At 22.7% G+C, this 17,365-nt stretch overlaps 3 protein-coding genes across 3 annotated transcripts in view; 1 reads left to right on the top strand and 2 right to left on the bottom strand. All coding sequences in view use genetic code 6, as the record gives it.

The window, feature by feature from the left end:
* Positions 1–277: 277 nt before the first annotated feature.
* Positions 278–8,694, bottom strand: TTHERM_00994400 (transmembrane protein, putative; the record flags this gene model as incomplete). Its single annotated transcript, XM_001024288.2, has 3 exons — positions 278–2,523; positions 2,802–7,822; positions 8,126–8,694. 3 exons carry the CDS (start codon positions 8,692–8,694, stop codon positions 278–280), a joined length of 7,836 nt encoding a protein of 2,611 aa, XP_001024288.2.
* A 3,015-nt stretch (positions 8,695–11,709) lies between these two features.
* TTHERM_00994410 (hypothetical protein) lies at positions 11,710–12,465 on the bottom strand (the record flags this gene model as incomplete). Its single annotated transcript, XM_001024289.2, has 1 exon — positions 11,710–12,465. The coding sequence occupies one exon, from the start codon at positions 12,463–12,465 to the stop codon at positions 11,710–11,712; it is 756 nt and encodes a 251-aa protein (XP_001024289.2).
* Positions 12,466–15,125: 2,660 nt separating this feature from the next.
* The window catches only part of TTHERM_00994420 (kinase domain protein), a gene marked incomplete at its 3' end in the record, with an annotated part of 3,152 nt that continues 912 nt past the window's right edge, over positions 15,126–17,365 (top strand). The window contains exons 1-9 of the mRNA XM_001024290.3: positions 15,126–15,375; positions 15,537–15,878; positions 15,946–16,122; positions 16,178–16,236; positions 16,473–16,586; positions 16,650–16,668; positions 16,722–17,052; positions 17,102–17,165; positions 17,225–17,365. The exon at positions 17,225–17,365 is cut by the window's right edge and continues 161 nt beyond it. Coding sequence (XP_001024290.3) covers positions 15,237–15,375; positions 15,537–15,878; positions 15,946–16,122; positions 16,178–16,236; positions 16,473–16,586; positions 16,650–16,668; positions 16,722–17,052; positions 17,102–17,165; positions 17,225–17,365 — 1,386 coding nt within the window. The 5' untranslated portion in view covers positions 15,126–15,236. The remainder of the gene's footprint in view (positions 15,376–15,536; positions 15,879–15,945; positions 16,123–16,177; positions 16,237–16,472; positions 16,587–16,649; positions 16,669–16,721; positions 17,053–17,101; positions 17,166–17,224) is intronic.

A 17,365-nucleotide genomic window follows, 5' to 3' on the forward strand; every position in this document is an offset into this window, starting at 1 on the left:
ATAGTTATCAATGTTTTCCTTCTTTTTATCTTTCTAATAAATTTATTAAGATTTATAATTTCAGAAATTACTTTAAAATTTACTTAAAAACAAAATAAACTCTATTTTTAATTTAATGGTGAAATTCGATTAAAAATTGTAAGACTTATAAAAAAAATATAGGTCACAAACAAACACAACAATATATTATTTATAATTTGGTAAAGCATTGATTGTATATATTTTTTTAAAGGAGTCATTCATTACTCTCATTTTTATTTATTGATAGATCAACTTATCATTATTTTAATAGATTCTAGTTTTCTAAACAGAGGCTACTTTCTTTTTTGTTAAGTTCAATTTTGTTTTCTTTTTTTTATGGAGATTATTACCCATTCAAGAGTAGGTCAGTTTAGCTTTTTACATGAGATTTAACTGTCGATTAGTTATTTTTATCATCTACTTCTTACTATTTATTGAGTTATTAATTAATTAAGTTATTAAATTCGAGCTCTTAAAAATTTTATTAATTATTTGGTTTAGGAATATCCATTTTAGGGTCATTATACTAAGTATTTCCAAAGAAGTCTTATATTAAATCCTAAGTACATTTGAATTTACGAATGTCATTTATTAATTTAATCTCCTTTTTTATTTCACTGAGAGAAGTAGTTTAGTTTTAAGCTTTAATCTAATCTATATAAAATTTGGGTGATTTTATGCATTTAATCATCTCATATAGATTGAATTTGCAAATCTTAGCTTCGTAACTAGCAAGCTTTGTTATGTATTGAGGTAGTTTTTCTTTTCTTTTTTATTTGTTTAACTTAGTGAACTCTTCTTAACCCAGTCTGGAAGGAGTGATAGTTAAAAATTTATTAAAAGAAATCAAAGCCATAATAGATGAAGATACTATGGAAAAAATCATAGATGCATTTAATGTACCTTAATTGTACAAAAATAGAGCTTTAAGGACAATCAAAGGAATATCTTGAAAAAGAATTCTTAAAGAGCTTGTGAAAACACGCTAATTGACCATTTTTTTGAAGATGATAACAGAGTTTGTTGGTGAAATAAAATCTAATATTTCAGCTGCTGCTTAAAACTCCAAAACATTGCACAATTAGTATATAGTATCAATAGAACCAGTTATTAATAAGTTGTAAGTTTTTTAACCAATAAGATTCTAAATAAAGAAAACGATACTAGTCAGTACTGTTGTTGATAGAGAAGCTATACCTAATATCCAAATAATTTTATCAGAACATTAATAGGCCTATATGATAAATCCTATGTTGGCCAGAAAATCAAAACGAGAAAGTTAACTTGAAACAAAGAGTAAAATATAGTTGACGAGCTTTTGGTTTAGCCATTCAATATCCATAATGAAAGTCTTAACTTTATTAATTAATGGATTTGGGAATGTAACTCTGCAATCTGGCTTAACTTCAGGAACTAAGTGAGACATATATTTCACACACATAGAAAATATGTAGAATTCTAAGAAAAGAGAAACAAATCCAAAGCCTGCATAAGTAATATAAGAATACATTGACAAACTATTACCACATTAAGATTTATTAAAAGAGAAATATAGGACAGCAAACAGGCAAACAAACAAATATATAGGATAAAGTAGACGCAAGAAATTTTCTTTACCTTACTTGATGAATGTATGGAGTTATTCGTTCAATAGAATTACTGTATGGTCAAATTTGTACTACCTAGGAGGAGATCCAAAAACATTGAAGAATGAGTAACCAATATTACTTAATAATTTCTTAATCTTAGCAGAAAGAGTTTTTCCTTCGAAGTTTCGTATGTAAATCCTTGAAAAGATAAGAATCAAATAATTAGCAATAGATGTATTCTAAATTTGATCATATTTGACATCAATTGTAGTTTTAACAGAAAGAGGAGAAGAGTGTTAAATAGCAAACCAACTTTTTACAAATTGGACAGTCATTCCGCTCAAATATATTTCAGCTGGTGGAACACAATTAAGATAAAATAGTATGTCAAATTCATTCATATTTAATTTTTACAATTTACTGAAATCTAAATTAAGCTTAATAGGAAGGAATGCTCTTTTAATCTTTTTTTCATCCATTTTCTTCTTTAAGTTGATGATGAATTCTAAATCGCTAGTATTTTTTGGGAATCTTTGGATATAAAATTCTTAGAAATTTTCAAAAAAGAATTTATCATAACCAAATATGTACTCAGTGTTACTGTTTAAAACGTTTAGAGTGAAGAACGCTAAATTGTACGAATCTGGAATAACATTCTAATTAGAATTATTATCATAATTGCATTCAATCAATTAACTTTACTAGAACAAACTGTAAGGTGAAAATATAAAGTTAAATGGTTAGTATTACTTACATTAAAATTTAACTTCTCTCAGCATCAAATATAAGAAATGTGTTGTAGTTTTAATAGATTATGAAGTCATATTTTATTCCATTAAGCTGCTTAATATGTTTTTGAAGGCTTTACTTCTAGCAGTTTAGTTTTACCATATTTACTGTGAAAAACTTTTAACTATTATTAATAAAAATTATGTTATCTTATTTATATTATTTTTATAAATTAATTTTTTTAAAAATTTTTAAAGATAAAAAAATTTATTGAAATCTAAACCACTAAATTTTTGATTGGCATATTGCTTAAAATTTTTTTTTTATGGGTAAAAATTTTTTATTAAAAAAATAATAATAGCTTAAAATGTTTAAGTTTAAATTGAAATAATTAATAAGTTAATAAAAAAATAGAATTAGAAATTGTAATAATTTTAATTAAATTAGAAAAAAAGTAAATACCATGAGCATCTTTTTATAGATAATTTAGAAGTTTTCTGACATTAATACTTAATTAATATTTTTAATTTTCTTAATAGGAGAAGTGGTCCATATCAATGTTTTAGAATGGATAATCAAGGTCTTGTATTTAATGAGAATACTTTTACAAAGTTAAGTGCATTTCAAAAGATATTTTAGATATTTTCAAAGTATTTAAATTTGTGGAGTGACTTTATTTAAAGAAAGGAACTAAAAATTCTAAATTATCTAGATTATCATTTTCTGAAAGATCTATTTTTTGTATTTTGGAGGAGATTAAAGAGAAATCAGCTTCTTTCAATTTTTAAGCCTTTAAATCACATTTACTTAAAGATAAATCTTCTAAAGAGTTTTAAGTAGAAGTAAACAAATCTGTTAAAAATCCAAAATTTGTGATTAAATCATTTTTATTGAAAATAAATTATCTCAAAGTAGAAGGTACTAATTTAAAGTCAATTTTATTTAGTAATTTTTATTCGATTTTCATATCAGACATATTCAAAATTTCTAATTAAGTTGCTGTTTTAAATATTTGATTGAAAAACTTTAAGTTTATAAAGTTATAGCATTATTCAAACTCTAAACGTTTTAGATTTTTAAAAACTGTGTCTATGTTTACAGTATTCATCATTTAATTGGTGATGACTGTGTTATTAGCTATTAGTGTATAAAAGTTATTAGAAGCATTGAAGTGGTTCAAAAAGCTTATATCTGTCATATATGAATGGTTAGATATATCTAACTCTTCAATATAAGGTCCAATTTAATCAAAATAAAAATTGGTTAATCTTGTTGTATGCAAATCTATGTCTTAAATGCATAGTTTTTTGAATCCTTTGGAGGTAAGTATCATTTCTTTTATGAAATCGTAGTTGTTGTAGCTCTTGTTACCACAAAATTTAAACTCTTATAGAGAATGCTCAGAAAAACCTAGAGAATTCACACAATCATATGTCAAATCGAAAACTTAATTTGAAATATCTAATTTTAATAATTTTGGACATCTTTCAAGAAGACTTGGTATGAAATTCATGTCATAATAATAACAATTAGAAGAGAAATTTAATTCTATAAGCTAAGGTGAGATACTTGTGTAACAAATTCTAAAATTATCTTGATAGTTTATTCCACAATTAGAAATATTCAATATTTACAAGCTTTAGCAATTAAAAATGCATTAGTTAATAATATCAACAATACCTTATTTGTTTTCAGAAAGATCAATTTCTTCTATCATGGTTGGTACTAAAGAGAATTCAATTTGACTAATATTGTCACTTAAAGAGCTCAAATATAATTTTTTCAGCTTTTAGTTATTTTTAAATAATACATTCATAAACTCGTAGTTCTCTGCCTTTTTATTACCTGAAAAATTAAATTCTAAAAGCTCATTATTGTTCGAAAAATCAAGGAGACTTGAATTTTTAATGTTTGAATTTTTCAGATTTAGTTTTTGAAGCTATGGAGCATTTTTTATTATTTTTGCAATAAATTCAGCATTGCATTCTTTATTTTTCTTACTTTGATCATTAAAATTAAATTCAACCAGCTTTGGCATATTTTTAAAATTTAAATTGATCTTTTTTGACACATTCATTTTACTCAAATCAATTATTTGAATATTTTCGCATTTGTCAAAGAAAATTTAAAGGAAATCTAAATTTTTATATATTTTTTTATTTTTCAGATTTATTTCAGTTAAAAATTATGAAATTTTTTAAGTAGTGAAGTTCTTCTCTTATCCTAGCAATTCTCTTAAATTTCTTGATATTTTATTTGAAAATTAAGTATTAATTAGATGGAAGAGATAATATTCTGTATGCATGTAAACATTCTGTGATTCGATCATCCCTAGAGTCTCCATAGCTTTTGTATAATTTGCAAACGAAATGACTGACTCTGCATCATTTGTTAAGTTATCATAGCATTCTTCGTCATCAATAATTTGATCAAAGAAATTAAAAAGAGTGTAGAAATATAGAGGATTTATATGGTTACTAAATTTGGCTTCTTTTGAATTCTTATACACTTTTATTTATTTCTTTTTGGCTTTTTTTCCTTTTTGCCCTTATTTTTGATTGTTGTTTTATTCTTCTTATTATGCTTCATCTCCATTAGAATTAAGACTTATATCTAATTGTGAAGTTTCTTCGTTATTATCTTTTAAAAACTCCTTATATGCTTATTAGTCTAATGAGTTCAAATTTGATAAATTATACTTATCAAATACTCTAAAGTAGTTAATGAAATCCTTTTTGTCTACAGCAATATAAGTAACTTCAAAGCTTTTAATGTCAATAAATAATTTTCTAGATTTATTCAAATTATTTATAAATTCATCTGTGTAAAAAGTATTATTTTCGGCATCCAATTTTTCTAAACAAAAAGCTTTTTCAAATAGACTGATGTCTACATCGCTTGGAGTAGCATTATTGTTAGAAAGATTTAACTTTTTTAATTCTGATGCGAATTTAAACACGTCAATTAAAAATCCATAAGATTTAATTGAAGGATTTGTAGAAATATTAAAATCCTTAAGGAAAAAACTCAGTTATTTAAAATCAACACTTGTGATTTAATAATCTTGGATATTATTTCTTTCTAAATGTAGAACTTTCAATTTCTAACATCTTACAAATAATTTATTTAATAGATCACTTATGCTATTATAAGTGTTTCCATTAAAGTAAAATTCTTCTAAGTCAGTAGGAATTTATTCAATAATTGAGCTAGGAAATCTATAGTCGTCAATGTTAGATTCATTAAAGTATAATTTCTTTAAATTTTTACAACATTCAAACATTTTAGTCAGAAAACTAAAGTTATCTATGTTTGCTCCATATAAAATTTTAAAGCAAGTAAGAGAGCTGAGTTTGTCAAATGATAATTGCATAAACTTACTATTATCTAGTTTTTGATCAGATATAGCTAATTCTTCAATAGAATCGCTATTATTTAATATCATATTAATAATGTTAATATCAAATATGTCATTTTTTTATAAAAGCACGTTTTTCAGCTTCCTAAGACCTTTCAATGATCCAGCTTTTAAATATTATTTATATTAATCTGGTAGAGCAGAACCTCCTGGTAGATATATTAGGCTTAAATCCTCTATTTCAATATCTTCTATTTTACCAATATGCTCAATCACAGTAATAAGCTGAACAGTATTGTAACTTATATCAAGCTTTTTTAATCCTTTTGGGAGGTTGAGAGATTGGAATTTTTCATCATCTAACCCACAGGAAAGCAAATCTAGTATTTAAAGGTTCGTAGCTGTCTAAAAGATTTTGTTCATAAATCCAATACCCTATAACTTGTTGTGTTATAGCTTAAGTTCTTAGAGAGTCGAAGAAACCAAACTAAAATCTGCACTCTCTGTTTGCTAATCTGACAAGTCCATAACATGCAAATTCAACTTTTTAAGCTTCTTAGCTTATTTGAAAAAGACATTTAAAAATTCAAAGCTCTCAATATTGCTATTATAACTGATATCTAATGTTTCGATTTATGGAGAGACTTTTGAGAAATCTAAAAATTATAGTTTTTCATTTGTGAGATGGCAGTCGCAAAGTTTTAAGGTTTTTAAGTTTTTAGAATCTATAATTATTTTATTCAAAAGTTTTAATTTGCTATCATTTAAATCAACTGTGGTAAGATTTATGTCTTTTAGCTTGAGGAAATTGAAATTTCCTTCAAATTCTTTAGATTGCTTATCGATGTAGTCCGAAATTTAAAGAATATTCATTTAACTTGTTAATTTTTCTTAAGTCTAGATGCTGTTTTCACTGATATCTTTAAAAAGTGTTTCATTTTAAATTACATAGTAAATGTTAAAATCTTTAACTCTTGTAAATCCTTTTATGTATGCATATGTAATATTTAAATGCTTTTCTTCTGCAAAGAACAGCTTTTCAGCTAAGGAAAGAGAAACATGATCTTAAAGACACTGTACTGATTTTAAATTTTTGATTAACGAAAGATAGCTATCCTTAATGTCTTGCTCTATAATCATATTTATCAATGTAATCAACAAATTATAATTTAAAATATTCACATCTTCAAGTTCTATAAAGTAATCAATTAATTTAATAAGTTTATCTTGGTTGCTTTTAAAAGCATCTATTTTATCTTAATTCAAATCCTTTGTACCTTATAAGATATCCCAGTAGTCAAATAATATGTTTTCGGTGTCAAAGTCGCTGCGGATTGAAACATTTTTACCTGAGTAAAACACTATTTAATCTTAGATCTACTTTGGATGGAAATTTTGGAATTAGTATGTTTTTTCTACATCCATAAGCTGCTCATCAAGTTTATTGTAAATTGATTCTAAATTGAATGAATAAGGAGTAAATTCGAATGTCTTTTTTATTGATATATCTAAGATAGTAAAGCGGAAGTTGTTTATTTCTATTGGAGCATCATCTTCATTTAAATCCAACAAATTTGAAATTTCTGTTTTGAGAAAATATGCCTTATGCAAAACAAAGAATTTAACTTCCTTCATTTTGACTAGATATTGAAGTTCGTATAAAGTTTGTTAATCAATTACTGAAGAAATAAAAGCTATTGAATCGATCATATTTATTAAAAACAGCTAAGTCATTAAATCGCTAAACTCTAAAGGATAGATTTTTCCACAATCTTTGAAGATAATCCCATTAATCTTCTAACAATTCATTTAAATTACATTATAGAGTTGATTTCTGGATAAGCCATTTTTTAAAACATCTCCATAAATGATTAACTTGCCATCTGTAAAGGCATTCTTTGTGTATTTCTTATATATACGAATATTTTCTTGGATATCTTCCAAAATATTATTATAAAGCTAATCATAATATTTTTCTTAGTACAACAAATCTCCCCATATTAAATCCTGAGTAAATTTGCTTATTTTCTTTTTGCTATAAGATTTAAAAAACTTCTTCAAATCTTTATATTCATAAGTAATAAAACCACATTTCTTTTCACATTTAAAGAGCTCTTGCGCAGTCCTATTTTTTAAAGATATGATTTAATAAAATAAAATAGCTATTAATTTTTGATAGAAATAACAAAGTAGGAATAATTTTTGTATGCATTTAAAAGCTTAAATTATCTTTTTTAAATGTGATTTATTAAATACAGGGTGTTCAAATCTTTATGGAAAACTTTTTTTTTCTTTTTTAATTTTATTAGCCAAATATATTCTAAAAAATAAAAAAGTAATTTTAAATTAAAATATTCCCTCTTAATATGATTTTTAGATATAAAATAATTTAAAAGTTATAATTATAATGATATAATAGTAAAAATACTCTTAGTCAAGAATAGGCTCTAAATTATGTTCTGCTTTATTATCTACCTCTTTTTAAATGTCTTTGGCGTCTGAAACTTTAGCCGTATTTTTTAGTACCATTGTAGCAGTTCTCAAGGAGGTCTTAATATTTGGATCCTCTGATAGTTTGATTTCGAGGGAGTCTAAATCTTAAAATTTGAATGTTTCTATCAGCCAAATAAAGTTGATCTCAGAAAACATATGCAGATTAGTAACTTAATTAGTGGCTTTTTAAGCGTCTTCATCATTGAAGTAGAATTTACAATTTTCTATCTCTATTTCTCTAATGCTTTTTAAGTTATTCCTAATGATCATTTTAAGGGCATATATGTTAACATTACATTTTATTAATTCAATTCTTTCATATTTATTTTCTGATAATGAAAAAACTGAGTCTTTATTTTCATTTAGCAAATTATCCTAATATTTCTATTCTACTGCAATTTTTTTGAATGAAAAAAACCCAAACGCTTCATTTTCTTTATTCAATACATCATAATCGCCTTGCTATAACAATATGTCTTTTAATTTTTTGCTTTGATAAGTCATAGTTTTGGAATAAGATTTGTATCTTAACTAGTTATTAACTTTCTTAATTAAAAATTCGTTTTATATGCTCGATATCAATATTTTTGTGGCTATCTCTTTTTTTATTGATTTTGATTTGAGCTGAATTTGATTTATTTTGTTTAATATCTTTATTAAAAACTTTCGTATTTGTAATTCATTTCATCTTAAAAAGTACAACTATCCACCTAAAAGTGATTTTTTCTGATTCTGAATCAGGTATATTCTGTTTTCTTAACTCCTTTTTATTCCATAAAATTTTTATAATCAACTATTGACACAAAAGCAATTTCTTTAAAAAAGTTTAAGTTAGGAACAATAGTTTCTTATCTATTTACTTAATTACATCCTTATAAATAATTATTTAACTGAAATTTTAGCAAAAATAAATATAAAGTGCGTAGTGAAATAAATTAAAAGAGAGGTCTTGTTAAAAAATTAAGCAGTTTAAATTATTTAAGAAGATGTTTGGTAAAGTTAAAAATATAAACTCATATTATATAATTTATTCTATAATCAAAAACAAATTATGTAACTTAATTAAAAAAATCAATAAATATTTTTCAAAATCTTTTATCAATTAGTGTAAAAAGTTTCTATTATTAAGTTTGATTATTATTCTTCTATCAAAATTAAAGGAGAAATCAAAAAAATTAAGCTCGAAACAATTAATTATAAAAGTTAATAAATTTATAGTTTCATTATAAATTATATGCTGATAAATTCTTTTTATTAATTAATCGTCACTAAATTATGATATTAACTAGTTTAACACCTCATTATTTGTAAATGTAAAGTTCAAATATAAGTAAATTTTCATGTCAAATTAATAATTTCAGGCCTTTTAAAATGTTTTTTTTAATGTTATGTAGGCAAGGACTGTTCTTTATTAATTTTATTAAAGAGTATCAAGGATAATTTAATGATTATAAAAAGGATGAATTTTCAAAGATTACTTATTAAAGATTTTGAATTGATTAATTTTTGGAATAGAAGATTAAATATTTATATTACTAAAGCATCTTCTTCCTTTAAGTTATATTTTTAATTAAATTAATCTCTTACCTTATTACAGAAAAATACATAATTATTCATAAATTAAATTTAGCATGCTATCGCATAAACTTTTAGCTTTCTTTCTTTAAAAATATAATATTTTTAATAATAGAATAATATCTAAGCGAAATAATATTATAAAATAAAATGAAGATATTTTAATCATAAATAATTAAGTAAAAATATAAAAGATTGAATATTCTTTTGTGCTAGTAGGTAAAATTTAAAAATACTTATTATATTAGAATGCTAGACAAAGAATTTATTGATATTTATAATGCTTAAAATAAAATATAATTAAATTTGTTGAATCTTTAAATATTGAATTAAAATTTACCATTTTATTCAGCCTTATATTTGGAAAGTATTTCCATTTTAAAAAATCAATTAGTTAGACTTTAAAATTTATCTTTCTAAATAAAATTAGATTACTTTTATTGGATATTAAAAATAGGATATTTATCTTAATTAAATAATAATTTCAGTTTAAATAAAATAGAAATCTAAACATAAATTATTAATATTAATTTAAGCTAAAATATAAAAAATAAATAAAATACTTATTAAAATTTAATTCGTTCAATAATAATAGAACTTAAATTAATTTTAAAATATTTAGCATTTTTCCTCATTAATTTAGAAAAAATGTCTCAAACTTAAATTCATCTTAATTTAAATTGATTTATTATTTCAATTAATATTCTTCATTCTTAATGAATTTCAAATAGACACATCATTATTAATCTATTTCAAAAGTCTAAATAGTAGAATCAATTTAATTAATTTAATTCTAAACAATAATCTAAACACATTTCCTTAGCTTTTTATAGTTTTTATTAATTTTTTATACTTAGAGTAAGCTTTTTTGAATAAAATATTGCAAAAATCTCCATTAATATTTTTAATATAGCTTAATAATTTATTTTTATAAGAAAGAAGTGACTATTAAGATTATCAAAACAATAGCATATATTAAGCTAAGAGATTAAGAAGAGATATAGACAATTTTCACAAAAAGAACTATACTTTCATTTTCATTTTGGCTAAATTGTAAGAAAAGCAAAGAAGTTTGTAAGATCATTATTGATAAAGAAATTGACACCTTTTCTAGCTAATTTAAAATTCTTAGCTTAAATGGGTTTAATTTTTAAATAGCTGAATAATATATAAACAGAAATAGCGTTTATATTATTCCTGAAATAAAAGCATACTATTTAAAGCCAATACTTATTGATACAAGAATTAATCTCATAATTAGCCTCACAAATTCCCAGTAGTAATGCTGCTTTTTGTATTCTTTATAAAAAAATCCAAACAAGAGAGTTATTTTTACTTTATTTAGTTTTTATCTATTAAAGAATAATAGAGAAAACATAACTATTGGCGTTATGTTAACAAATATAACGAAAATAGGAATAGTAATTGACCTAATTCTACTCAAATAATCATTTTAAGAACACTCAAGACTAAGATCTATCAAAGAATAGTACTTATCTTAGTACAGATTCAAACAGAAAAAACTTTCTAAGCTTATCTTTATGAAAATAGAATTAAATATTATTATAAAAATGTATAAAAAGGAAATCATCATTCTATAAAGCTATCTTTTTTTATTGTTCGACTTCTTCACTAGCATAATTATTAATATAACAAGAATAGCAAACATAAACAAGATAAATGGTAGTATAGTGTAAAGAATAACATTAGCAAATCCAATGCTTTATAAATTAGGGTTAATTTATATAAGCAAGCAATCTATAGAAATTATCTATGAGTTTAGAGGATCAGCTAACGATATTGAAGCATCCTTGATAGAATTGAAAATGTCAATATTAGTAAATCCATTAGAAGTTTAATAGACTGAAAGATTAAACAACAGTAGCTTGACATAAATAGATGCTAAATTTTATAAAAGAAGACTTTTTCCAATGTAAAATAGGTTCATTTTTGAAAGATATAGTGCTAAAATCTAGTTTTATAAGCTTTTAAAAGAGCTAATTATGATTATTCCTATGCTTATTAGAATTAATATAATTATGATACAAATTTTTAAAGTATTTCTTATTATATCACTACATTTGTTGCAGGAAAAGTTACCATATGAGGAATACTAGCTATTCCAATATTATCCTTTTATATCACAGTTTAAGCATTAAGGTCCTATGTGACCTTAGTAACATAAACTATTCTCTAACTCATAGCCTCCAATACAATTTTATGGGGATATTGTACATGGGACAATTTCATTTTTATTAAGAGAGTATTACTTTCTCCAATAACCTTCCCTTAATTAAGAATAATAAGCATAACAGATAGAAAAGTATTAGCTATTACATGATTGACATAAGCTAAGCTCCTAACCATTTTCTAACTATTAAATTTATATTGTTTGCTACTAATCACAATATTTACATAAAAATAAATTTTATTTTTAATTAACATAGACTTTTTCCATAATTTATGGACAATTATCAATTTATTCATATAAAAACAAATGCTTAAGATCATATTTTAAATCTGCAATTATTAAACAAATTTTATTTAAATTTAAGCCTTGATATGCATCTAAATAAAAAGATAAAAATGGTTATTAAATATCTAATTCTGCATCACTTTAAAAATTTTAAAATTCTTTTAAGTAGTAATACATATTTAAAGACTAAACATTTTATTTATTTTAAGGGTAAAACTAGTCATTTATCATAAACTAAAGAGCAAGAATGTAATTCATTCCTTTTATAAAATGTATAGGTTAACTTAATTAAGATAAAAATAAATTAGTATTTTAGAACTAAGAGTTGTACTCGTAAACTTTGGTAACGATAATATCCTGAATATAAAAGCTGAAGTTATGACCATATAAGTCAGCTTTATTTTCTTCAAATATGATTTTATTGAGTTCAGCTAAATTAGTTTCGTTTGAGATATACAGAGCACCACCAACATAACTAGAGCAATATTTAATTTCAGTATTTTCAATCAAAACAATTTAACCACCATAAATGCATCCACCAAAATAAGTACTAGAAAAATTATAAAATTAGCTATTTCTTAAAGTAATAAATGTTTACTTTAGCTAGTCATATTTATTAGATAAATATAGACAACCTCCTTAATTAATTGCAAAAGCATTTTTTAACTGAGTTTCTTCTATTACAATTTAAGTTAAATTTTATGCATAAAGTAAGCCATAATAATTATTATTAAAATCTATTTAAAACTTACTAATTGTTACTAAATCAGTTTCATTTACATATATTAAATATGTAGGATTAATATAATTATTAAAATATTTGTTTTTGTCATTTTTTACTAAAGCATTAAATTGTAAATTAGCCATTTTAATGTTCTTAACTTATGAAAATTAAATTATCTATTTAAGTATCAAAGAGTTTTATATGATGATATTACTTATTTCGACGCTTGGGCAATTAATTATATTAAAAATGCTAGAGTTGATATTTTAAAAATTAGATAATAAGATGTTTTTAATTAAAACTTTTGAACTTTCTATTTCTAAAAAATTAAACTATAAAGTGGGACTAACATTTTCTATTATTATATTGTCAAGCACTAAATTGTCTATTTAACTAAACTATATTGGTCCGTTAGAAAGATCATCTTTAATATTTTCTTAAAAAACCTAAATTTTTGATAAGAAGACATTTTCGCAAAGACTAATTTTAAAATGCCAAAACATGAACAAAGTATTTCCATACTTAATTTCATTTATTTAAACACTCTTAAATCCGGAAATTTCAAATGAATAATCAGTTGAAGACGACTTGTTTATGCAATTATAAAAAATTTTATTTATTTCCAAGCTTTGGTTATCAAAGATTCTAAGCCTTTATTTGTCTTAGAAACTGTCTTTTATCTTTATATTTATAAAATAATCTGTTGGGTAAGGCAAAATTAATTCAAAAAATCCTATTTTCAATAAGTTATTTGCAAATAAATTAATATCTAAAAATTTTGATTATGAGATAGGTTTTTCTTTTGAAATCATTACTATTGAGTCAACAAAAAACTAAGAAAGACTACCTACTTGAATCATAGGCATTGATATTTATTAATCAACACTTTTGTTTTAAATATTAATTTTAATCTATTTTATTTATAAAATTAATTCAGAAGTGATATAAATAATAGAACTGAATTGAGTATTGATAGTTAATTGATCTATGTTGATTTTACTTCCATATATTTAAATTGGAACTTTATCTATTAAATTTATTTAATTTTAGCCAAGAATTTCAGTCTTTTGTATAGATTTTTAATCTTGAATATTTTTTGGGTCAACAGAAAAACCAGCATTGATTATTAATTAATTAATTGAAATCTAATCAATATTATTAGTATTTAATATTTCATTTAGTTAGTAGACTAAAGTCTATTCAATAATTATATCTCCTACTACAAGAGTTTTAATGTTATTTATCGATATGAAAGAGCTTTATTTATCAATTAAATTGACTAAGCAAGATTAAATATTAATTGAATCAATTTATATTTTTTCTACATTTTGAATGATTAAATTAGAAAATATTTCTAATTTGTTAAGATCCATTTTTAATGATATTAACTATTAATCTTAGATGATAATCTTTTAATCAATACATTCATATTATATTGATTATTATTTTAATTACTCCGCTATTTCTTATTAGCATAGCATTGCTTATCTCATTTGTAGTCTAATCAACTAAATGAAAAAAAACAGACTTATAGCTTTGCTAGATAATATTTTCATTTTTAATGTTATTTAAGTTGGAATGGGTTCACTTTTTTTTACTCTATTATTTATCAAATCAAAAGCATATTAATATCTAATAAATAAATACACACAATTAATTGTTTTGAAATAAGTAAGAATAAATAAATAATTTGATGATCTTTTAATAAGAAATTTTATGATTAAAATTATTAAAAATGATATCTAATTCAATTTATTGATATGTGCAAGAATCATCTTAAAATTTTGCAAAAGCAATTAATATAATTTTACTTTTACACCTTAAAATGATTAAAATTCATAATTAATTTTTATGATTTTAAATATTTTGAGTTTTTAATAAAATATATTTAGCAAATAAAATATAAATATATTCATTCATTCGTATAATATAGCTTGTTTTATTTTTATAATTGATGTTTTTTTATAAAGTTTGTAAATATATTATCAAAAAAAAAATCTAATTTTAGTGTGTTTTAGGGTAATATAATGCAATATATATGAAAATTTATAATATTTATAATTTGTACCTTCATTTCTAAAATATCAAGAAAGATATGGACATATTAATATTCTAATATCTATTCACAATAATTTAATTTTCTTTCATTGATTTAAACATGATAAGATTCAAATAAAGATAAAATATATTCATTTTTTCTTTATAATTCACTAATTAATTAATCTAAATAAATAGTTTAGTAAAAAATAGTAGGTAAAAAAGTAGGTTAAAATGGATAATTAGAGTTAAGAATTATAGCAACGAGAGAACACAAAGTTGAAGTTAATTCAACATATCTAAAATAGGTAGAAAATCAAATAGTTGTATATAGATAAGGGTATTTAAATGCTTGATAAAGAATAATTACTATGTAAAAATAATTTAATGGAAATTAGATTAATATTCTTAATTAGATCATCATTTTCTACATTTTCAAAATTTATCTACAATCCCTAATTTGTGATGATTAAATTGTTCTCTATTCTAAGAACTTGCAGCATTAATATTTATTTATTCTAAAAATACCAAAAGTTTCTAAAATCTAAGAACCAAATATGAGTTCTGACTAAAGCGACATCTTTCATACTATGGTTGATGAATTAACTTAATTAGGATATGATGAATTCAAATATTTAGGATAAGGAGGACAAGGTTCAGTGTTACTAGCAAAATAAAAATTATCTAATAGAAGATATGCAATCAAAGGAGTTAAAGTTAAAGATAAAAAAGGAAAAGTAGACGAAAATGCATTAAAAGTAGTTTAGTAAGAAATAAATACACTCAATTAATGCAAAGGTTCTCCCTACGTGGTCAATTTTTTATGCTAAATAGAAGGATAATAATTTTTCTATTTAGTTCTTACTGAATGCCTAGGTACATTTAAAATAGAATAATTTTATTATGGATTCCAGAAGTAATTAATTGAATCAATTTAAAATAGGAAATTTAAGCGAAATTATTAACCAAACTAAAAATAATGTGTTGAATGAAATCTCTGCTATCAAATATGCTAAGGATATTGCTGAGGGTCTTTAATTCATCCATTCAAAAAATTGTGTAGTTAATGATATCAAGATGGAAAATATCCTAATAGATTACAATGGAAATGCTCTTGTTTGTAAATTTTTCCACAAAGCAAGAATGTTTCTTATTTTTTCCTTTCATTTAACTAGCTGATTTTGGGTTATCAAATAATCTTACTAAATAATCTGGATACTCTTTTGAATAATATGTAATTCATTCATTAAGCAATTAAATATTTTTTATTTATTCAATTAAACAAACGTTCATTCAAATCTAAATTTGTTTATTTATTAATTTTTTTTTTTTTGTTTCAAATTCATTTAATTATTTTTGAATTTAGCAATCCAATCATTCATTTAATCATCTAATTATATTATTATTCATTTATCTACTTAATTATTAATAATTCAATCTCTTTTTACATTTTATTTGGTACATATGAAGAAGGGAAATAATAATTGTAAAGCACCAGAATGTTTTGACCCGAAAGAGCTTGATATATATTCTATAGAATATAAAAAGTTAGGAGTAGTTGTAAAGTAAGAGCCAAGTCCAAGAGTATTAAATTAGATTGATTATATTAATTTTAAATTAACAAAATTTCAATAAACTTTTAAAAAGAGTGAAGCATTTTCCTTAGGTATACTAATTAATATATCAATCTATATAATGGAGATTTAATTTATCTTATAGGCTATTTAATATACATTATGATCTAAGGGTGGAACTTAGATTTAGTTATCAATAAACACATTCCTTTAAAATACAATGCAGATTTCTAGAATTTTGTTTATAAAAAGTAGCTTCAATACATAATTGATGGATTAACTAAATTCAAACCAAGAGATAGGTTAAAAATAAAGGATGTTTTAATTATATTAAAAGGAATTATTTCATTTGAATTTTAGCTAGATAGCAAATTTATTGAAGTCATCGATGATGGAGCAGCTTAAGATATCATCAAATCTTTTAATAGTGATATTGAGTTTATTCAAGGTTATAAGAATAAATTTTACCCAATCATGTAATTTAATAAAATTACTGACTTAAATAAGCTCTTAAACTTTTTAAAGTTAAAATGAACAGGATTTAATCAAGTAGCTCAACTCAGAAATTCATGAGCACATAAAATAATAAGTTCATTTAATTAATTAGTTATGAAATAAAAGCTTTAAAAATTTAATTAACCAAAATAGGACGAAGTTATTTCAAAGTAGAAATAAGAAATATAGAACCTTTAAGAAAAAATTAATTACTTATTAACTTTACAGGATTAATAAATAAATTAATAGCAAATTATTTAACCTTTTATTTAAAATCAATAAGCAAATTGTAAC

The sequence above is a fragment of the Tetrahymena thermophila genome (assembly GCF_000189635.1).
Source record: "Tetrahymena thermophila SB210 genomic scaffold scf_8254389, whole genome shotgun sequence".
Taxonomy (NCBI): Eukaryota; Ciliophora; class Oligohymenophorea; order Hymenostomatida; family Tetrahymenidae; genus Tetrahymena; species Tetrahymena thermophila.